At 46.2% G+C, this 22952-nt stretch overlaps 1 protein-coding gene across 2 annotated transcripts in view; it reads left to right on the top strand.

Annotated features, from left to right (window-relative positions):
* Window positions 1-22952, top strand: part of cog5 (component of oligomeric golgi complex 5) — a 168679-nt gene that overhangs the window by 99244 nt on the left and 46483 nt on the right. For both annotated transcript variants that reach the window (XM_086010231.1, XM_086010229.1), the window contains exon 11: window positions 4607-4688. In XM_086010231.1, coding sequence (XP_085866357.1) covers window positions 4607-4688 — 82 coding nt within the window. The remainder of the gene's footprint in view (window positions 1-4606; window positions 4689-22952) is intronic.

Here is a 22952-nt window from a genome sequence, read left to right as displayed (position 1 = left end):
CAAGTAATTGAACCCTTGCACCTGAGAATTTCAAAAATTTGTGTTATTTTGGCTAGTCACCGTGGCCCAATTTATAGGAAATAGGTTATAGCAGTTCACAATCCTATTTGCTTTGAATCAGCAAGCAGTATTTTTGGATGGTCAGGATTTTTTCTCAAGGGCATTTCAAGGAGTAAATATAAATATAAATATAAATATTGGGCAATAATGTAGGGATACTCAATTTTGAAATTATGGGATAGAATGTGATCCTAAAACATCAATGTTTATTAATCACTCACTAGTACAAGTAGCTACGGTAGTATTTCTAAAAAAAAAAAAAAAAAAAAACTTTTGCTACTTTTTTAGCGAGATTTAAAACGGCATTGCTGGATTGTGCTTCTTTGAAAGATGACCGTTAGCAAATAGAATAAATTTTGACAATTGTGTTGCTATAGTTATGGTATAGCTGGGTTATTTTTTTTAAAAGTATAACCGCTTGACTATGCCTCTGCCCACTGGAAATAATAGGTAAATGAGTTGAACAGTTCTGATATTGCTGACTAAATAAATATGATACAGACAATGCAAATACTTCCAAATTTAAGGGTGATGTTCCCTCATGTGTATGCTTCATTCAACATTGTTGTTGACAATAAAAAAATGACAAGGTGATTAAGTAATTCTTTATTAGCGTACATGACCGGATCTGTAGAGCCTACAAATGTGAGTGTGCTCTTCAGCTCCCTTCACTGTTAACCTTTTGAGTACTGAAGCTTTCAGCATAAGGAAATAAAGTTTGGAACAAGAAAAAGTCCATTCCTTCCATATACAATGTGCAATTTGCCATTTCATAGATTCTGCCCAACCTACCAAATCTTTTAAGGAAGGCAACCACAGGTAAAACTCTCAACAGTAGAAAATTCTACAAAATTCCCACGATAGATGGAACTAGGAAACTAAGTACAGAAGATTTATCCACTTCCTCGCATTTAATCAATTGAAGGGAAGTACCATTGTGTTGATGTGCAAGGGGCAGCACCTTACTATGCAGACAGGATGTAGGATTTTTGTCAATTCCAGGAACCAATTGTTTCATACAGAACCAAATCTTAAGAACAATGGGCCGGAACTTGTGGATGATTGTGAACTGGCAGCGTTCTCCATCATTCCGCCTTTGAAACTGACCGCAACGTCAGAATGTGGAATGTGGTGCTGTGACTCCCGCCACCCCCCGCCCCCCCAAAAAGATAAGAGCCGGCAATCGGTGTAATCTCTCAGATCAGGGAACCTGATGAAAACTTCGACTCTTCCACAGTAATTACGCTGTTAAATTCCCCACTAAAGTTAGACCAAGAGGGATTAAGTGTAACAAGGGTTTTGACTACTGAACGAAGGTTATGGCCCTGAAAAACTAATTTAAATTTTAGTGTTGTCAAATGTATCCATTTTAGTCAAAATGAATTTTTAAAAATCTACATGAGAACTACATTTTTGCATTGAAAGAAACAAACAAATTTGCTGTTAGTGACATTGCACGTTCAAGTAATTATTATGCTTTATTAATGTTTTAGTGATGCTCTGTAACCTTCCAAAATAAAAATTAAACTCAACCACTATATTATACAGCTGAACAGATTTGACACTAAAGCAAGACAGAGGTTATCCATTTTATGTGACCTTCAACCGGTATTCCCTGGAGACGAATGGCAGTTGATTTACCACAGAATTGAAAGATAAATGAGTGAAGCCCATGATTCATTTATCTAATGATTTTTTTAGGAATCGCAATATCTGTTTAAATTAGCAGTGAGCATGTGAATGAGTTTGAAAAAAAAAAATTGATGTGATTTTTCTCCTTGTATTGGAGATGGGGCAATTCCAGAATTTTGTGACAAGGTGAGTAAGAGTCATTACAGATGATTGGGTGCTAGAGACTGTTGAGAGGATTTTCCTCTGCATCTGACTTTCAGGGCTGTACCTGTGAAATGAAATCAAATGGTTACCACTGAGCAGTAGAGAAGAGGCTTCTACTCATTATATGTCATGGTTCCCAAAAAGACAGGAAGTACTATACCTCAGAATTTTAATCTGGTTGTTCAAAGCTGAAAGATTTAATATGGTCTTACGCAGTTATAATCTAAGCAGTTATATTCTTAAAAGATGGCTATTTCCGTGGTTTCTCAAGTTCCGTTTTAAAGAGCAGAATTGTCAACACGAAGTACTGTCATTCAGCCTCTCCTTGACACAAGATTTTTACAAAGTCCCTTTCCGTGGTCACAGCACTTCGCAAGGTGTAACATCTCCACTTCTCTCCATATCTGGATGATGGGCTTCTCAGAGTCCACCATGAGCAGCATTTACAATGAGCTTCATTTAAAATGAATATGAAATGCATAAATTCAAATGCCATTTTGTAATTACATTATTCTGCTAATATAATTTTATTGGATTTTAGACGGAAGCAGACAGTGATTAGTACTGATTTAATTAAAAGTTGATGGGAGAAGCCTTTAAAGTTAAAACAGATTTGAAGTACCACTATTGTTGAATGTCTTTGAATCTTTAAATTAAAATAGAAATTGTCATTTTGACCCATGATGGTCTGTATAATTACTCTTGTGGCGGTAAAACCAAAGGAAGATCCACTTAAAACTGATGCGTGTTAAACAATTTTAGAGAGAAAATTTAAACTTTTCACTGTATTTATTAATTTTACTTTAGAAAGTAAAGAAAGAACTTGCATCTATGTAGCATCTTATTACATCCTCAGGACATCCCAAAGTGCTTCACACCCAATTAATTATTTTTTAACTGTAGTCATTATTGTCTAGGCAAATACGGGAACCAATTTAGAGTTAACAAGGTAACGAACATTTGTAGATTTTGTGTAACCAACAGTTCTAGATTCCACTGTCTATTTCCGAACCAAGAGAGTGGACAGGCAATCTTTTCCTTGGCCTTTGCCATTGCTGCTGTATAACGCACCAAAGCTACCGCAAGATAGACCCAGAGCGACTCAGCAGACATTTGATTTCTACTTTCCTGTGGAGAAGCTCCCCATTGCTTTGGCTCCATCTGATATTGTGCCAGTTTAATCAATTAGTCATTTATGGGACAATTGCCAAGAACTTGCCTCTCACCACTTCATGGCACTGAGAATTGGTACATGACCCCAATGATTAGTCAGTCATGTTTAGTACTTGCATAAGCAATTTAAAGTAGTTGAAATAATTTGCAGTGACATTTTCATTAACACTTAATATTTTGGCTGTTGAATGATAATACAAGTGAAAGGTTAGATGATGTCGTGCAGCACATTTTACTGCAGTTTGAAGTTACAGTCAAGGTGCGCAGAAAGACCTGGAAGATTGTACTGGGGTACCAACTGATAAGTCACAAGATTCCCACAGCCTGTATTTAAACTTTGGCATACACAAGCTATGCGGTTCAGGCAATAACATTGTCTTGGGGAAGTTTCGCAGGTAGGAGAAATGTGTAAGAACTTTCAACATAGGTATTTTATGCAAACTTTTCAAGTGGATACAGAACGTTGAAGTGCATCTGCAACAACTATTCTGTTCTCACATCTAAACAAAGGTCTCACTAAGCACAATTCTGTGCTACAGCTCAAATTACAATCTCGTGGGGAATTGACCTGACTTTTTGAAGTTTGAGGGTTAGTGTCCATTAGTTGTAGATGGACTTCTCTGGTTATTTCCTCCTATACACAGTTTGTGAGAGAGTTTATGGCCCGGATTTTGCGGTCAACGGCGAATGAACAGCAGTCACCGTTCATTACACTTACAACTGCCCACAGACTTTTTGTGGGCTTTTGAGCAGTAATTTACGATGCAGCATGGCGCACTCTACAGGGGACCTGGGACCTGTGTTAATAGGGCAAGCAACAGTGTGTCTCTTCAACCAATCACATTGAAGAATCCTGACTGAGGCATGCAGAGTCTGAACCAGGAAGTGTAAATTAGAATTTTTAATTCAATGTAAAATCATGTATAGAAAGCGAAATAAAGAGAGGGAAAGAAAGATGGGATTAAGAGAGAGATAAGAGACAAAGAAAAAGTTTAAAATTAATTTTAATTTTTAATTTAAAAAAAAATCTCCCAACAATAATTAAAATCTGAAGGAATGAGACTCCACACTTGTAAAAGTAATTTTTCCAGTGCCAGAGAGGTTGTTTGGTAGTAATTAAGACTTGGCATGCTGTTAAAAATTCACTTACACTTGAATGGACAAGCCCTAACTTTTTCTGGCGTGTTGAGTGGGTAAGTACCGCAACTTCACACCCTTCATGTGTTTTAACGCCGAATCTCGGCGAGGTACCAGTGTAGCGAAGCTTGTGGAGGAGCAGGAACTTCCTGATTTCCACATTTAACTGCGCAGGTGCGGACGCTGGAAGTTGCTGTTCGATTTACACTTTATTAACGGTGAGTGCCGATAGCTTCACCATTGGAAGAAATGAGAGATGAAGGAAAATACCAAAGCCTGATCAATTTGAGAAAGCTATTTTTCTAGTCAATAGAATTTTGGGACAATAATATTCAGTGGATATTTATTTTTTCTGCAAGTACTGTAACTGGAAATACTAATATTTAATATTTTTTCTTAGGACAGTCAAGCAGACATTTTATATGCTTTCTGGAACTCTGTTACAGAAATTTTGATGGTGAAATTTCAGCAAGCTACAAATTGTAAGTGCCTATATTGATTTATATATTATAGCATTCCTTTGGAAATTCGAAAGGAATTAAATAAACTGAGTACTTTAATCAATGTCTTATGCTATATTATTGTTTAGTACTTGCATAAGCAATTTAAAATACAGGAAACTTTGGTTTATCCGGAGGTTAACTGTCCGGAATGCTCGAGCCACCGGCAAAAATCAGGAGCCGTTTCGTTAAGTTTTTTTTCTTTTCGTTGCTTTTTTTTCACCAGTCAGGCTCTGCAAGGTCTCGCTGAAGCTGTTGCTAAGCTACAGAGACGCTTGCAAGGTACGGCCGACTGTTTAGAAAGCAACAGGGTTTGTTGCCAGATACGGAGCTCAAAATCTCCGTATGTTTCAACATTAGTGCTGGTTTGTCCGGCAGTTTATATGGGACGGCAACAGCTCGGTCCCGTCGGTGCCGGATAGCACAAAGTTTCCTGTAGTTGGAAAAAATACATTCAGTACTTTTCAATTTCAGGCTAGAAAAACTCTTTTTGTATTAGTATAAAATTGAGGCGGGGGGAGCTGTCCATTGAATATGGGTATTGGTTTCCTTCTCCACCATTTTTAACATCATACTTAAAGAGCTATTATTTTCATGAATATATTAGAAAGCATAGAACAATTTGGGCTATGAAGCCTGATCCTTGCACAAATCATGTGCAGTTGGCCTAATTGTGAACTCGGCTTAATTTCCTGTGGGAAATTCTGCAAACCTTCACACTGACTAATTTAATTGAAGAACACAAACTAGCTACCCAAACTTTCAACCTCCACTACTGGATCTTTAACCAATTGAGCAGTACAGAAACTGTAGTAGGATTCTCTGTCCATACTTATATATTTATTTAGACCCCTTCAATCCAACTCATAGCCATTTTTAAAAGCAGTTAATATACACAGCATTAACTGCTTAAACTAGGCATTAGTTCCACATATTCAATATTTTGTGGGATAGAGAAATTCTAATACTTTAGTCTGGCGTGAGGCTTGTTAATTTTGTACTGCACCCTTTGGTTCTGCATTCACAGTCCATATTGAATAGCTTACTTTCATATATGTTAGCCATGCCTCTCAGTATTTAATTACAATATCTCTTTTAGCTCTCCTCTAATGTGAACACATCCAGCTCGGTGAGCCTCATCGTAAGTTAGAGCACAAAGTCCTGAAATCAACTTTGCCACTCTTTGAGCTTTGTGCAATGAGCCAATGTCCTTGTGTAGAGTGTGCAAAATTTTGCCTCATCGATGATTAGTGACTTATTTGGCTTACAGTCAAATAAACTTGAACTGTTCCAGTACTTGATTAGCTTTGTTGACTATTACTTCACATTGGCTGTTCGCAGTCAGTGGTGACTCATACCCAAATCTCTTTCATTTCCAGTTTTGCTAATGTACTCTTGTTGACTATTTCCTGTTTCAGTGTGTATCACCTTGCACCTAACCATAATAAAATACATCTCTCATTCACATAGTTGGTCCAGATCTCTCTGAATACAATGGGCCCGATTTTGTGGCTTGTGTGGGAAATGGTCGGATTCCCCTGAATGTGGGGTTCTGACACACACAAAAAAATGTCAGCCAGCTCCACGCAATTTTCCCTCAAGTGGCCAATTAATTTCCAGCATGTGGGCAGCCTTGTTAATTGTCCATTTCTAGTCAGAAAGCCCCACAGTATGATGTCATCATTCGTGGTGCTTTCAAGGTCCATAGCAAGCACTGCATCCTCTGAAGGCTTCCAAACGAACCATACAGGATGGTAGAGGAGCCTGCAGCAGCTGTGGCCAGTGCCAGACACCTGGTGCTTCACAGCTCACAAGTGAGCCTCAGCAAATTCTGGAGACAGGGACAGCAGTGGAGAGTCCTCGTCGGAGGGCGCAGGACTCTTCCAGCTCAGCTCAACTGCGCTGCATGTCGACCCTCTGCCTCTGGGTCTATCTGCAAGAGAAGAGGTGATGGATCTCCATGCACAGATGCAGGAGTCTCTGGCAGGTTTTGTCTCCAGGGTCGCTGCGAGTGTGGAGCGAATGGAGGAGTCCATAGCGACCATGAGCAGAGCCTTTGTGGAGTCATTGGCACATGAACGCATCACCATGGAAAGGTTGGCAACCTCCATGGAGGAGATAACTCGCCAGGGTACGGAAAACATGGTGAGTGCTCATAAGAGAATGACATCTATTGAATAGAGAAACCAGACCTTCATGGACGTCCTCCTGAGTAGGACTGCCAGTGCAGAAACGGGTCCCCATGGCCCCCTAAAGCGCAGCAAGGTGCTCTCAAGCCACTTCCAAGCGCTGGCCCCTTCTGGCCTGTGCAGCTTCAGGTGAGTGAGCAGCAGCCTGGTGCTCATCCTGCTGTTCCTGGTTCTGCTGCTGCCGCCTCTGCTGCTGGAGATCCTCTAATGGCAAGAAGGGAAGGAAAAAAAGGCGTCCCATGCTTCTCGTAGATGCCTCCGCTGAGGAAGCGCTGAGTGAGGGTGGCGAGAGGGGCTTCCCAGGAGATCGCATTGGAGAAGTGTGTGAGGCTCCAACCTTCCACAGCTGTGCCTAAGCCTTGAAGTAGCCCCAAGCCTGCAGCAACAAGGTCCTTCACCAAACAAATGCTGTCCCTTTAAATCGCAGCTTTCCCGAATGACCTGCAGCTGACAGCAAGCAAGCTTTACACCAGGTTTCATCACCGGGGTTCCCCGCAGGCGTGTTTAGCGTGGGGGAACCCCACAAAATCGCAACAGCCCCTGAAAATCGGCTTAAACATGGAAATAAGTGGTAATTAGTGTTCCGACGGCCAGTCCCGCCAGCGGTGGGCGGGACTGAATCGGGTCGCGGAGAAACGGCGGTCCGAAAGTCGGATGGGGCGGGGGGGTCGCGACCCGCTTTTTCGGCGATTTTCGGCCCCATGCCACATGAAAAGCCGCCCGACGGCTGCCAGAAAAGCGGGGCCAATCTGTCTCCTTTGTACTGCTCATCTGGCCATATAACTTCATCTCAAGAAACACTCTCCACTATATAATTTATTCATAATGTGAATAGCAGGGGACCCAGCACCGACTCTTACAGACCTCTAGTCACTGTTTTGCAGCCGTAGCCTCTTATATTTATTGGCACGATCTATATCTACTATTAAGACTGTTTTCAACCCAGGTTAGTAAAGTTGCCATTGATTCCATGAGTCTCAATCAACTATATAAGTCTCATCTGGTCTGAAATATTTCACTTTCATTTTGTTAATTTTTCTATTTCAACTTCCCACTTAATTGGCCTTGGTGTTCTTCTTAAAGCTCAAGTTTTCTGCTCTGAAATCTTGCATAATATTTTTTCCTTAATTATAATATCAATCCAAATATACAGGACTCCCAAGTGTTCACATATTTCCAGGTAACCAACCAGTTCTGTTGGACTGTTAAATATAGTACAACATTTAATACAGTATCTGCCTTAATTCTGTACCTTCCATGTTCTGTTTAAAAGCAGTAAATTGTACTTCATCCCTCTAATGATTGTCCCTAGTGTGTCTGCTTTGCCTCCAGCGAATTGAAATCCTCATGATTATCATATGATTTCCTGCGCCTGCTCTCATTTGTGTGCATGGTTATTTATTGGTGGTCAATAGCAGCTGGAAATTAGTACTTTGCCCTTATAATATGCTATTTTCTACTCCATACTGTTTCTGCTCCTTTCCACCCATATTGTTCCCTGGTGCATCCCCCCTTCTTTTGCCCCACCATTGGCAGCCATGCCTTCAGCTGCCTAGGTTTTTATTTGTTCTTGGGATATGCGCAGCGTTGACCATGCCTCATTGCCTATCCCGGGTTGCCCTGAGAAAGTGGTGGTGGACCTTCTTGAACCACTGCAGTCCTTGTGCTGATGGTGCACCCATGATGGTGGTAGGTGGGGAATTCTTAGATTTTGACCCGGAGGAGGCGGACCTGTGTGGGAGCGGCAGCGGGACCTGAGAGAAGGCGGAGCGGCCATAAAGGAGTGCTGTAGAGGAGACCCGATACCGGAGTGCTGCGAGTTGGGAAAGAGTCCGAGAGCGGGAGCAGTCAAACAACAGCAACTGCAAAACCGCTAAAGTGACGTCACAACCAGGGAAGGAGCTGATTGGTAAGTAGGACCTGGTGAGTATTTCTACAGCCCAGTTGTTGAAGTAAAAGTAAGGTCTCTAGTTTAGAGTAAGTAGTGTTTAAAGGGAAGCAAGGTCCCTAGTGTATTTAATATTCTTTAATTTAAAGAAGTAAAGGGAGTAAATTAAGGATAGGGCAGCTCGGCAGCATGGAGTGCTCCTCCTGTGCTATGTGGGAAGTCGGGGACACTTTCGGTGTCCAGGGCGAACACATGTGCAGGAAGTGTCTCCAGCTGCAGCTACTCGAAATTCGCGTTTCGGAGCTGGAGCTGCGGCTGGCGTCACTGTGGAGTAGCCGCAAAGCTGAGATCTTCGTGGATAGCACGTTTAACGGGGTGGTCACACCGCAGGTAAATATTGCACAGGCAGACAGGGAATGGGTGACCGCCAGACAGAGTAAAAGAACTAGGGAGGTAGTGCAGGAGTCCCCTGGGTCCATCTCCCGCTCCAACAGATTTTCCATTTTGGATACTGCTAGGGGAGATGGTTTCTCAGGGGAATACTATAGGCCCCCAAATAGTCAGGGGGAGATAGAGGAACAGATATGTAGGCAAATCTCAGAAGTGTAGAAATAATAGGGTAATAATAGTAGGGGATTTCAACTTCCCCAATATTAACCGGGATAGTCAGAGTGTGAAAGGCTTAGAGGGTGCAGAATTCTTAAAGTGCATCCAGGAGAGCTTTTTGAGCCAGCATGTAGAAAGTCCTACAAGAGAAGAAGCGGTACTGGACCTAATTTAGGGGAATGTAGCCGGGCAAGTGGTAGAAGTGTCAGTAGGAGAGCATTTTGGTGACAGTGACCATAATTCGGTGAGATTTAAGGTAGTCATGGAAAAGGACAAAGATGGTTCTAAATTGGGGGAAGGCCGATTTTAATATGATAAGGTAGGATCTGGCCAAAGTGGATTGGGATCAGCTACTTGTAGGAAAATGCACATCAGAACGGTGGGAGTCTTTCAGAAAGGAACTAGAGAGAGTACAATGCCAATGTTAAATCTCGAGTTTAATAACCTTGCTTGTATAACAATTAAAAGAGTACGCAGGAGACAGAGTTCAGTTAATAGCCATCTTTCCAGAGAATCTTCTCCACTTCATGCACTCTATTTCCCAAAGTGCATTGCACATCACAACTACAGTATGCACATCACAACTACAGTAAGCTATGTAGGACAATTCAAATACAACATTCAAAATACACAACATCTCCCCTCTTACATTAGATGTCCTAATAGAACCACAAACTAGTGGTGTTCCGCAGGGGTCAGTGCTGGGTCCCCAACTCTTTACAATCTATATTAACGATTTGGAGGAGGGGACCGAGTGTAACATATCAAAGTTTGCAGATGATACAAAGATGGGAGGGAAAGTAGTGAGTGAGGAGGACATAAAAAACCTGCAAAGGGACATAAACAGGCTAAGTAAGTGGGCAGAGATTTGGCAGATGGAATACAATACTGGAAAGTGTGAGGTTATGCACTTTGGCAGGAAAAATCATAGAGCAAGTTATTATCTTAATGGCAAGAAACTGGAAAGTACTGTAGTACAAAGGGATCTAGGGGTCCTGGTGCACGAAACTCAAAAAGTTAGTATGCAGGTGCAGCAAGTGATCAAGAAGGCCAATGGAATGTTGGCTTTTATTGCTAGGGGGATAGAATATAAAAACAGGGAGGTATTGCTGCAGTTGTACAAGGTATTGGTGAGACCGCACCTGGAATACTGCATACAGTTTTGGTGTCCATACTTAAGAAAGGACATACTTGCTCTCGAGTCAGTACAAAGAAGGTTCACTCGGTTAATCCCGGGGATGAGGGGGTGGTCATATGAGGAGAGGTTGAGTAGATTGGGACTCTACTCATTGGAGTTCAGAAGAATGAGAGGCGATCTTATTGAAACATATAAGATTGTGAAGGGGCTTGATCGGGTGGATGCGGTGAGGATGTTCCCAATGATGGGTGAAACTAGAACTAGGGGGCATAATCTTAGAATAAGGGGCTGCTCTTTCAAAACTGAGATGAGGAGAAACTTCTTCACTCAGAGGGTGGTAGGTTTGTGGAATTTGCTGCCCCAGAAAGCTGTGGAAGCTACATCATTAAATAAATTTAAAACAGAAATAGATAGTTTCCTAGAAGTAAAGGGAATTAAGGGTTACGGGGAGCGGGCAGGAAATTGGACATGAGTCTAGGTCCGGAATGGTCATGGCCCTGTGGGTAGTGGAGTGGGCCCAGGGGCCGTGTAGCCTGGTTCTGCTCCTACTTCTTGTGTTCTAATTCTGTGTTAGATTTCAGGAAATGGTTTTATTCCTGTTCCTGGCTGGGGTGGAGATCGCCTTTACAGAAGGTAAGTACTGTAGAAAATATAGGGACAGTAATCTCCTGGACGAGTTTCGATCGCCTAGATGGGTCGGAGAGGAATTTCCCAGATTTTTTCTCCCAGCACGGTGGCATAGTGGTTAGCACTGTTGCCTCACAGCGCCAGGGACCCGGGTTCGAATCCGGCCTCGGGCGACTGTCTGTGTGGAGTTTGCACATTCTCCCCGTGTTTGCGTGGGTTTTCTCCGGGTGCTCCGGTTTCCTCCCACACTCCAAAGATGTGCGGGTTAGGTTGATTGGCTATGATAAATTGACCCTTAGTGTTAGGGGGATTAAATACGTGGGGTTACAGGGATAGGGTGGGATATGTGTTGGTGTAGGGGTTACGGGGATCGGGTGGGATATGTGTCGGTGCAGGCTCGATGGGCCGAAATGGCCTCTATCTGCACTGTGGGGTTTCTGTGATTCTGTGAAATTGGCCATTGGGTTTTTTATCTGGTTTTTCGCCTCTCCTGGGAGATCACATGGGTTCGGGTGGATGGAGAGTGATAGAAGATTTGAGGTTAGGATCAGATCAGCCATGATCTTATTGAATGGTGGAGCAAGCTCGAGGGGCCGATTGGCCTACTCCTGCTCCTATTTCTTATGTTATGTAAAATTTTAAAACACAATAATAACACAATAAAACACAGATAAAGGATAAGCCTCTGAACTATAAGTTCAAACGTATAGGGGGCCACCGCTCTCTGGTAGGATACCGGCGGTCAACCTGGCTCTCCAGTTCACAGGTGACGTCAACACAGGTGTAGGCGGCTGAGGTGCCTGTATACAGGTCTCCCTTGCTGATGAGATAGGGGCTGAAGCGGCTGCTTCCTCAGAAGGTGAGCCTCTCGGTGTAGAAGGCGGATGACCCACAGCGTCACCCAATGGCAGATAAACTGCTGTTGGTGGTTCAGTGGGTGTTGCTGCACTTCGTAGAAGCTGATCGGTGTGTCTCTTCCAGACAATGTCCTCTGGTGTCTGTACAGTGTAGGATACTGGACCAGTCTGTGCAATGACAGTAGCAGGAACCCACTTAGGTCCACCACTGTAGTTCCGTGCCAACACATGTTCACCTGGACTGAAGACTCTGTCTTTGGAGTGTTGTTCACGTCGCTTGATCTGCTTGTTCTGCTGATACTGTACCACGTCTTTTACCTTTGGCGGTTTCAGCAGGTCAAAGTTGGTTCTTAGCTCTCTTTTGAGCAGTAGAGTGGCAGGTGATGCTTTTGTGGTCGCATGTGGTGTGTTCCTGCAGCTCAACAGGAAACTATTCAGGCGCTGATGAAGCGTTCCCTGGCCTTGCGATGCCTTTAGAGAGTTTTTCATGGTCTGAACAAACCTCTCAGCTAGACCATTGGTCGCAGGGTGGTATGGTGCAGCCCTGATATGTTGTACGCCATTCACCTGCAGGAATGTAGCCATTTCTTGTGACACCCACTGTGGACCGTTGTCTGAGACAAGTTGCATCGGAGATCCAAATCGGCTGAACACCTCACCTAACTTCTCGATGGTCTTCTCAGCGGTGGTGGACCTCATTATAACAACCTCTGGCCACTTACTGTGCGCGTCAACAGCCACCAGGAACATTCTCTCCTCGAATGGACCTGCAAAGTCTACATGAATGCGGTGCCATGCTTCCTCCGGAAAGTCCCAGGGGTGAAGAGGTGCAAGCTGTGGCACATTACGAACTCTCTGACATGAGGAACAGGTTTTAGCTTTGTCCTCAATCTGTCCATCCATACCCGGCCACCAGAAGTAGCTCCTCGCTATTTCTTTCATGCGAACCATTCCGCAGTGTCCGGAGTGTAGTTGCTGTAACACTGGTTTCCGTAGCGATGGTGGAATAACCACTCTCCTCCCCCACAGCAAACATCCAGACTGCACCGACAGTTCGTTTCTCCTTAAGAGATATGGTTTCAGGTTTGGGTCATCGCTGTCAAGCTTGCCCCTGACGATAATGTCCAGCACTGCAAACAACACTGGGTCGTTTCTGGTGTTTCGTTGGACCTGTGTCGAAGTAACAGGTGCGTTCTCCACCTGCCTAAAATAACAGATGTCCATGCTACGCGTCATAGGCTTGGTGACCGGCAGCGGCAACCTGGAAAGTCCGTCGGCGTTACCATGCAGGTCAGACTTACGATATCTAATGTCAAATGTGTGTGCAGACAACAGCAGCGCCCACCTTTGCATTCTGCTCGCAGCAAGTGATGGAATCCCTGTATGTGGCCCGAAGATGGTCGTGAGAGGGCGGTGATCTGTTAGTAGGGTGAACTGTCTCCCGTACAAATATTGGTGAAACTTGCGAACGCCAAAAACAATACTCAGTGCTTCTCGTTCTATTTGGGCGTAGTTAGTTTCAGCTCTGTTCAAAGTCCTAGATGCGAATGCTATCGGCTTCTCTTCTCCGTTTGACATGATATGAGAAACGACCGCTCCCACACCATATGACGATGCCTCTAACTTCAGGAGCATGTCCTTTGCTGTCATGAACGCCTCCTGGCACTTGTTAGTCCATTCCCACTTCTTGTCTTTACATAGCAACCAATGCAGCGGCCTCAGCATCGAGGCTAGGTTCGGTATGAACCGTCCATAGTAGTTCAGTAACCCTAAAAAAGAACGCAGCTGGCTGATATTTTCAGGTGCTGGGGCATCCACGATTGCCTTGGTCTTGGACGGTGCCTTGTGAAGGCCTGTGGCATCGATCACATGACCGAGGTACTCAATTGATGCCTGAAAAAAATCGCATTTATCCCAGCGAACTCTTGAGTCCGTAATCCCTCAGTCTCTGTAGCGTTGCGTCCAAGTTACGCAGATGGTCTTGGTCATCACACCCAGTAACTAAGATATCATCTAAGTAGCAGTGGCCTCCAGGCAATCCACTAAGGATCTGGTCCATAGCACGTTGGAAAAGTGCTGGAGCTGATGCAATTCCGAAAGGAAGTCGACGATACCTAAATAGGCCCTTGTGCGTCACAATAGTCAGCATTTCTCGTGACTGTTCATCCACATGCATTTGCAGGTAGGCTTGACCGAGGTCGATTGTGCTAAACTTTCGGCCCCCAGCAAGTCCCGCAAACAAATCATCAATATGGGGAAGCGGATATTGCTCCACTGACAATACAGGGTTAACAGTTACTTTAAAATCTCCACATATCCTAACTCCACCCCCTTTCTTGAGCACTAGTACGATGGGCGTTGTCCATTCACTCACGCTGACTGGTTCTAGTACTCCGCTTTCAACTAGGGCTTCTAAGTCCGCCTCGACTTTTGGTCTGATGACATAAGGTACGGGTCGTGCCTTCATGAACTTGGGGTTTGCTATCTTGCTTAATACGAAGCTTCACAGTAATATCTTTCATGCTACCCAGTTCTCCATTAAAGACTTCTGCATGTTTCTTTAAGATGGCGGGTAAGCCTGGATCATTGTGTGACATCATGTAGACTGATAACCAGTCTAATTTTATTCTCTCCATCCACGAACGTCCCAGCAGGGAGGGGTAGTCTCCTTTAACTACGTAGAGTGGTAACTTCCTAGTTTGTCCATTCAACTGAACTGTGACCTCAGTGATACCTCTCACGGTTACTCTTTCACCGGTATATGTCTTCAACGCTATGTTAGCTGGCTGAAGTGAAAGGTGCTTTAATGTCTTTTTGTAGACTGTCTCTGACATAAGAGATACTGCTGCCCCGGTATCGATCTGCATTCGCACAGGCTGTCCCTCTAGCAAGGGTGAGACCCAGTAGCCATGCGAATCCCCAGCTACAGTCAGCACGTTCAGTGATAGTTCCTCCTCTGAAGTGTCACTTGCCTCTGTTTTGTCCTGTTCTACAGAGCGGACATGCTTCTTTATCTTTTGTCTGAATGTTTTTTTTCTTCCTTCCGTCTTTGACGTTTTCTCTGTGTCCTTTTTATTTCTGCATGCGCGCTGAATATGTCCCTTTTTACCACAGCTGTGGCAATCCATGTCCACACACTAGCATGCAGACGCAAGATGCCCCGTTTTGCCACAACGGAAGCATGGCCCTTGGCTCTCTGTTCTTACTTTATGCACTTTTTCTGTTGCACCCAACTGTTGAGCTTCCTTAGCTGCCAATTCCATGGAAATACTGATTTCAATGGCCTTTTGTAGAGTCAGATTATTCTCCGTTAATAGTCTTTACTGTATGGCTTCAGTTCTCATACCACACACTAGCCTGTCTCTTATAGTATCATTTAGCACGTCATTAAACTCAGTGCTCTGACAGTCTTTTTAGTGCAGCTACAAACATGGTCACTGTTTCTCCTCCTTCCTGGTCACGCCTGTGGAACCTAAACCTCTCAGCTATGACTAGGGGTTTGGGTGAAAAATGTCCTTTTCGTCTCTCCACAATTTTGCTATATTGTTTAGTCCCTGGTTTATCTGGATGCACTAAAGTACGCAAAAGATTGAAAGTCTTTGGTCCCATCACACTTAACAATGTAGGTACTACTTTGTTCCCTCCAATGTCATTTGCTTGTGTGAAGTATTCAAATCGTTCTGTGTATGAGCTCCATTGTTTGACATTCTCATCAAACGGTCCAATGTTATCGATAATTCCAGCCATTTTCCTTCTCTCAGGCTCCTAATTATCATTCACTAAGGATCCTTCCAATGTTAAACTCAACTAAAATCACTATCAGTTAAGTGCTTCAATTCACAGAGCGTTTCACAGTTGAATAAATGTCCTTCCCGATTTATTCACTCTTTTTCCTCCCCTTCCTCAAGTTGTTAGTACCTTATTGATGCGCCATCAATTACTCAAAAGACTGAAGTTGAGCGAGTAACAATCAGGCTTTTATTAACTAAAGAATGAAGGTCTTGTCTCGAGTGGTCGACCCGTCCAGAATACTAAGGGACTGGGAGGTAGTCACTTATATACCTGGAATAGTGGGAGGAGTCAGCCGAGGCATGTCCAGACCTGTACCTAGTGGAATACACATACAGACACAGACAGGTATGACAGTGGTTTACCACATTCACCCCTTGTTTAAAAATGAGTCCGGCGGGGTGAAGTGTATTTAAAAGTTCGTGTATTGGAGTCTCTCCGGAGGTCTTGTCTGCCGCTGTGATCGACGTGGCGACGGCAGGGGTGGTGGAGCTTCCGGCGTCGCGTCCCGTGTAGGCTGGGGCCCTGGAGTGTAGTCCTCATGGGTGACGGTCCAAGGCGAGCCGGCTGCTGGGGTTGGATATCGGGTCGTGGGGGGGGGTGGTAATGGGTAGTGGGTTACAGCGGTCCCCGAGGGTGCGAGGTCTCGTATGGAGACTGTGTCCTCCCGCCCGTCCGGGTACGCAATGTAAGCGTACTGGTGGTCCTGCTTGTGGCAATACCCCTAGCGAGCAGGTACTGGCGGAGTTCGTCGCTCATAAACGATGAGCCCCGGTCGCTATGGATATAGCTGGGGAAACCGAACAGGGTGAAGAGGCTGTTCAGACATTTAATGACCGTGGCACTGGTCATGTCCGGGCAGGGGAAAGCGAACGGGAACCGGGAGTACTCGTCAATGATGTTGAGGAAGTACACATTGCGGTCGGAGGAGGGGAGAGGCCCTTTAAAATCGACGCTCAGGCGTTCGAAAGGGCGAGTGGCTTTTATCAGGTGGGCTCTGTCTGGTCTATAAAAGTGCGGTTTGCACTCAGCGCAGACTTGGCAGTTCTTGGTCATGGTCCTGACCTCCTCGATGGAGTAAGGCAGGTTGCGGGCCTTGATAAAGTGGAAGAACCTGGTGACCCCCGGGTGGCAGAGGTCATTGTGGAGGGCCCTCAGCCTATCGATCTGCGCGCTGGCGCAGGTGCCACGCGATAGGGCATCTGGGGGTTCATTGAGCTTCCCAGGCCGGTACAAGATCTCGTAATTGTAGGTGGAAAGTTCGATTCTCCACCTCAAGATCTTGTCATTTTTGATTTTGCCCCTCTGCTTGTTGTTGAACATAAAAGCAACTGAACGCTGGTCAGTGAGCAGGGTAAATCGTTTTCCGGCCAGGTAGTGCCTCCAATGACGCACAGCCTCCACGATAGCCTGGGCCTCCTTCTCGACCGCGGAGTGTCTGGTCTCCGGGCCCTGGAGGGTTCGTGAGAAGAATGCCACAGGTCTCCCCGCCTGATTAAGGGTGGCGGCCAGAGCGAAGTCGGACGCATCGCTTTCCACCTGGAAGGGGATGGATTCGTCCACTGCGTGCATGGTGGCTTTGGCAATGTCTTCCTTGATACGGTGGAAGGCTAAGCGGGCCTCTGCCGTCACGGGAAAAGAGGTGGACTTGATCAGCGGACGGGCTTTGTCTGCATAGTAGGGGACCCACTGAGCGTAGTAGGAAAAAAACCCTAGGCACCTCTTCAGAGCTTTTAGGCAGTGGGGCAGTGGGAGTTCCATAAGGGGACGCATCCGGTCCGGGTCGGGACCGATGACCCCGTGTTCTACAACACAGCCAAGGATGGCGAGGCGGTCTGTGCGGAATATGCACTTCTCCTTGTTATATGTCAGGTTCAGGAGTTGGGCGGTGCGGAGGAATTTCTCGAGGTTTGCGTCATGGTCCTGCAAGTCATGGCCGCAGATGGTCACATTATCTAGGTAAGGGAAAGTGGCCTGCAGCTCGTTTTGATCGACCATCCGGTCCATCTCCCTTTGGAAGACGGAGACCCCGTTGGTAACGCCGAAGGGAACCCTAAGGAAGTGATAGAGGCGGCCGTTTGCCTCAAAAGCAGTATACTGGCGGTCTTCAGGGCTGATGGGGAGCTGGTGGTACGCTGATTTCAGGTCAATGGTCGAAAAGACGCGGTACTGCGCGATCTGGTTGACCATGTCAGCTATGCGGGGGAGTGGGTAGGCGTCCAGCAGGGTGTAGCGGTTTATTGTTTGGCTGTAGTCGATGACCAGGCGTTGTTTCTCGCCGGTCTTAACGACCACAACCTGGGCTCGCCAGGGGCTGGAGCTGCCCTCAATAATCCCCTCCTTCAGGAGCCGTTCCACTTCGGTTTTGATGAAAACCCTGTCCCCGGCACTGTATCGCCTGCTCTTTGTGGCGATGGGCTTACAGTCAGGGGTGAGGTTAGCAAACAGTGGGGGGGGTGGGACTCTGAGTGTGGAGAGGTTGCATCTAGTGCGCGGCGGGCAATTTGGAGGCTGCTGGCTGCGGACTGTGAGTGGGGGGAGGGGGCCACCGTACGCCATCGTAACGCTTTTGAGGTGGCACTGGAAATCCAACCCCAGTAGAACGGCAGCGCAGAGGTCGGGCAGGACCAGGAGTTTAAAATTATTGAACACAGTCCCGTCTACTACTAGTGTCACCACGCAGTAGCCGCCAATGTCCGCTGACTGGGACTCGGAGGCCATAGAAATCCGCTGGTGCGCAGGCAGGACTGGGAGAGAGCAACGCCGCACCGTGTCGGGGTGGATGAAGCTCTCTGTGCTCCCGGAGTCAAAAAGGCAGTTTATTGCATGGCCGTTTACCTTAACGTCCATTTTGGACCGAGCTAACTGGTGCGGTCTCGTTTGGTCCAGCGTCACAGAGGCCAGCGTAGGGGTCGGTGTGTCGCTGCGAGTATCAGATGGGTGGGGGTTGGCGGTCTGCTGCGTCCCGGCTGGTGTCCAAGATGGCGGCGCCCATGATTCCCATGTGGCTGGAGTCGTCCAAGATGGCTGCTGCTGCGGTGGTTCGCACATGGCTGGGGAGGCCCAAGATGGCGGCTCGCACGGCCCACACGCGGCGCTGCTGGCGTTCGGGGTGGCTTTGGCCTTGCAGACGCTGGCGTAGTGTCCCTTTTTCCCGCAGCCCGAGCAGGTTGCATTCTTCGCCGGGCAGCGCGCTCTGGGGTGTTTGGCCTGGCCACAGAAGTAGCATTTCTGGCCTTGGGATACTGCTGTCTGGCTTTGGGACACTGCTGCGGTAGTTGGGCCGTTGTTGGGCTGTGGCTGGGGTGGCACGGTGCTATGGGGCTGTCCTACCGTGTCCCAGGTTGTCGTTCCCCGCGGCGTCCACGGTGCAGAGGAGTAGGCATCCATGCCCCGGAAGGCTGCGTCCAGCGTTAGTGCGATGTCGGAGGCTTTGTCGAGGGTGAGGTCACTCTGCTCCAGCAGTCGCTGTCGGGTGTAGTTGGACCTGTGGCCCGCTACGAAGGCATCCCGGATCAGTTCCTCCGTGTACTTAGTGGGCGTTACCGCCTTACACCCACAGGCCCGGCCAAGCACGGACAGTGCTTGGAGGTATTCCTCAGTCGATTCCCCAGGTTGTTGCTTGCGACTCCCCAGAAGGTGCCTAGCGTAAACTTCGTTCACAGGGCGCGTGTACTGGGTCTTGAGGAGCTGGAGGGCGGCTGTGTACGAGGTCGCATCCCGGATGACTGAGTACACTCGGTGGTTCACCTTGGAGATCAGGACAGACAGTTTGTCCGCATCCGTTTCGACCGCAGTGGAGGCAGTCAGGAATGTCTCGAAGCACGTGAGCCAGTGAGCAAACTTGGTGGAAGCGTCCGCTTCCCGACTGTCCAGGTCCAGGCATGCTGGTGTGAGGATCTTCTCCATTATAAAAAATTTAGTTAATAAAATTGATGCGCCATCAATTACTCAAAAGACTGAAGTTGAGCGAGTAACAATCAGGCTTTTATTAACTAAAGAATGAAGGTCTTGTCTCGAGTGGTCGACCCGTCCAGAATACTAAGGGACTGGGAGGTAGTCACTTATATACCTGGAATAGTGGGAGGAGTCAGCCGAGGCATGTCCAGACCTGTACCTAGTGGAATACACATACAGACACAGACAGGTATGACAGTGGTTTACCACACTTATACACCGTCTCGTCTTCCCGCCATTTCAAGCTCCTTTATCCTCGAGCCAGCCTCACTTTAATTAATTGTCCACGACAAAAATAACAGTTTTAAACATGTAAAACACGACTATCTTCCGCACAGCAGAGCCACGTAAGTTCAGACGTCCTTGTCGCCACTTTTGTTAAATCTCAAGAGTTTAATAACCTTGCTTGTATAACAATTAAAAGAGTACGCAGGAGACAGAGTTCAGTTAACAGCCATCTTTCCAGAGAATCTTCTCCACTTCATGCACTCTATTTCCCGTAGTGCATTGCACATCACAACTACGGTAAGCTATGTGGGACAATTCAAATACAACATTCAAAATACACAACAGCCAACATGTTCCTGTAAAGGTCAAGGGTGGGACCAACAAGCCCAGGGAACCCTGGATGTCAAGGGATATACAAGAATGGATATAGGAAAAAAGGGAGGCTTTTGGCAGATACAAAGGACTAAAAACAGTGGAAGCCCTAGAGGAGTATAGAAAGTGCAGGGGGGTACTTAAAAAAGAAATTAGGAGCGCAAGGAGGGGGCATGAAAAAACACTGGCGGGCAAAATAAAGGAAAATCCCAAGGTGTTTTATAAGTATTTTAAGGGCAAGAGGATAACCAGGGAAAGAGTAGGGCCCATTAGGGACCAAAGTGGCAATCTGTGTAGAGCCGGAAGATGTGGGTGAGGTTTTAAATGAATATTTTGCATCTGTGTTCACTATGGAGAAGGACGATGTAGGCATAGAAATCAGGCAGGGGGATTGTGATATACTTGAACAAATTAGTATTGAGAGGGAGGAGGTACTAGCAGTTTTAGCGGGCTTAAAAGTGGATAAATCCCCAGGCCCAGATGAGATGTATCCCAGGCTGCTGTGTGAGGCAAGGGAGGAGATTGCAGGGGCTCTGACACAAATTTTCAGAACCTCTCTGGCCACAGGGGAGGTGCCAGAGGACTGGAGGACAGCTAACATAGTACCATTTTTCAAGAAGGGTAGTAGTGATAAACCAGGGAATTACAGGCCAGTGAGCCTAACATCAGTGGTAGGGAAATTATTGGAAAAAATTCTGAGGGACAGAATTAGCTTCCACTTGGAGAGGCAAGGATTAATCAGGGATAGTCAGCATGGCTTTGTCAGGGGGAGACCATGTCTAACCAATTTGATTGAATTTTTCGAGGGGGTGACTAGGTGTGTGGATGAGGGTAGTGCAGTTGATGTCGTCTACATGGACTTCAGTAAGGCTTTTGACAAAGTCCTGCGTGGGAGACTGGTCAAGAAGGGAAGAGGGCAGCTTGGCACATTGGATTCAAAATTGGCTTAGTGGCAGGAGACAGAGGGTGATGGTCGAAGGTTGTTTTTGTGACTGGAAGCCTGTGTCCAGTTGTGTACCGCAGGGATCGGTGCTGGGTCCTTTGCTGTTTGTAGTGTACATTAATGATTTAGATATGAATGTAGGAGGTATGATCAGTAAGTTTGCAGATGACACCAAAATTGGTGGAGTGGTAAATAGCGAGAAGGGAAGCCTCAGGCTACAGGATGATATAGACAGGTGGTCAGATGGGCAGAACAGTGGCAAATGGAATTTAACCCTGAAAAGTGTGAGACGATGCATTTTGGGAGGACCAACAGGGCAAGGGAATACACAATGAATGGTAGGACCCTAGGAAAGACAGAGGATCAGAGGGACCTTGGTGTGGATGTACATAGATCCCTGAAGGCAGCAGGACAGGTAGATAAGGTGGTTAAAAAGGCATATGGGATACTTGCCTTCATTAGCGGAGGCATAGAATATAAGAGCAGGGAGATTATGATGGAGCTGTACAAAACGCTAGTTAGGCCACAGCTGGAATACTGTGTGCAGTTCTGGTCGCCACACTATATGTGATTGCATTGGAGAGGGTGCAGAGGCGATTCACCAGGATGTTACTTGGGCTGGAGCGCTTCAGCTATGAAGAGAGACTGGACAGGCTTGGGTTGTTTTCCTTAGCGCAGTGAAGGCTGAGGGGGGGGACCTGATTAAGGTGTACAAAATTATATGGGGCATATAGGGTAGATAGAACTTTTCCCTTTAGTAGAGGGGTCAATAACCAGGGGGCATATTCAGGGTAAGGGGCAGGAGGTTTAGAGGGGATTTGAGGAAAAACTTTTTCACCCAGTGGGTGGTTGGAACCTGGAACTCACTGCCTGAAAGGGTGGTAGAGGTAGGAACCCTCAACATTCAAGAAGCATTTAGATGAGCACTTGAAACGCCATAGCATACAAGGCTACGGACCAAGTGCTGGAAAATGGGATTAGAATAGATAGGGCTTGATGGCCGGCGCGGACACGATGGGCCGAAGGGCCTCTTTCTGTGCTGTATAACTCTGACTCTATGACTATGATGGTGAAGGAACAGCAGTATATGTCCAAGTCAGGATAGTGTGTAACTTGAAAAGGAATTTAGAGTTGATGGTTTTCCATTATCTTGCTGCTCATGTCCTTCTTTGTGGTAAAGGTTGTGGGGCTGGGAGATTCTGTCAAAGTAAGCTTGGCTAGTTGCTGCAGTACATCCTGTACGTAATACATATTGCAGAGGTAGAGGAAGTGGCTATTGCGTCCAGAAGCGTGGATCAATCAATTGGTTTGTCCTGGATGGTGTTGAACTTCCTTTGAGTGTTGTTACAGCTGCACCTGTGGATGTGCATTTTAGCACACTCTTGAATTGAGCCTTGTAGATGTTGGCGAGGTAATGATGGGTTAGGAGGTGAGCCACTTGATGTAGAGTACACAGCCACTGCCCTCCTTATTGACTTGGTGTTGATATGGCCGAACTAGTCAAGCTTCTGGCCAATGATGACCAGGATTTTGATAGTGGGGAACTTGGTGGTGTTGACATTGGAGGTCAGGGGAAGTTGGTTGGTATTTTACTCTGGTTAGGGATGGTCACTGACCTTCACTTTTGTGGTGCTAATGTTACCTGCCACTTG

Source organism: Somniosus microcephalus, chromosome 17 (genome assembly GCF_052327205.1).
Source record: "Somniosus microcephalus isolate GS21.2 chromosome 17, FLI_Smic_1.0, whole genome shotgun sequence".
NCBI lineage: Eukaryota > Metazoa > Chordata > Chondrichthyes > Squaliformes > Somniosidae > Somniosus > Somniosus microcephalus.
Note: the sequence above shows the minus strand (reverse complement) of the source record. Positions and strands in the feature narration are given on the sequence as shown.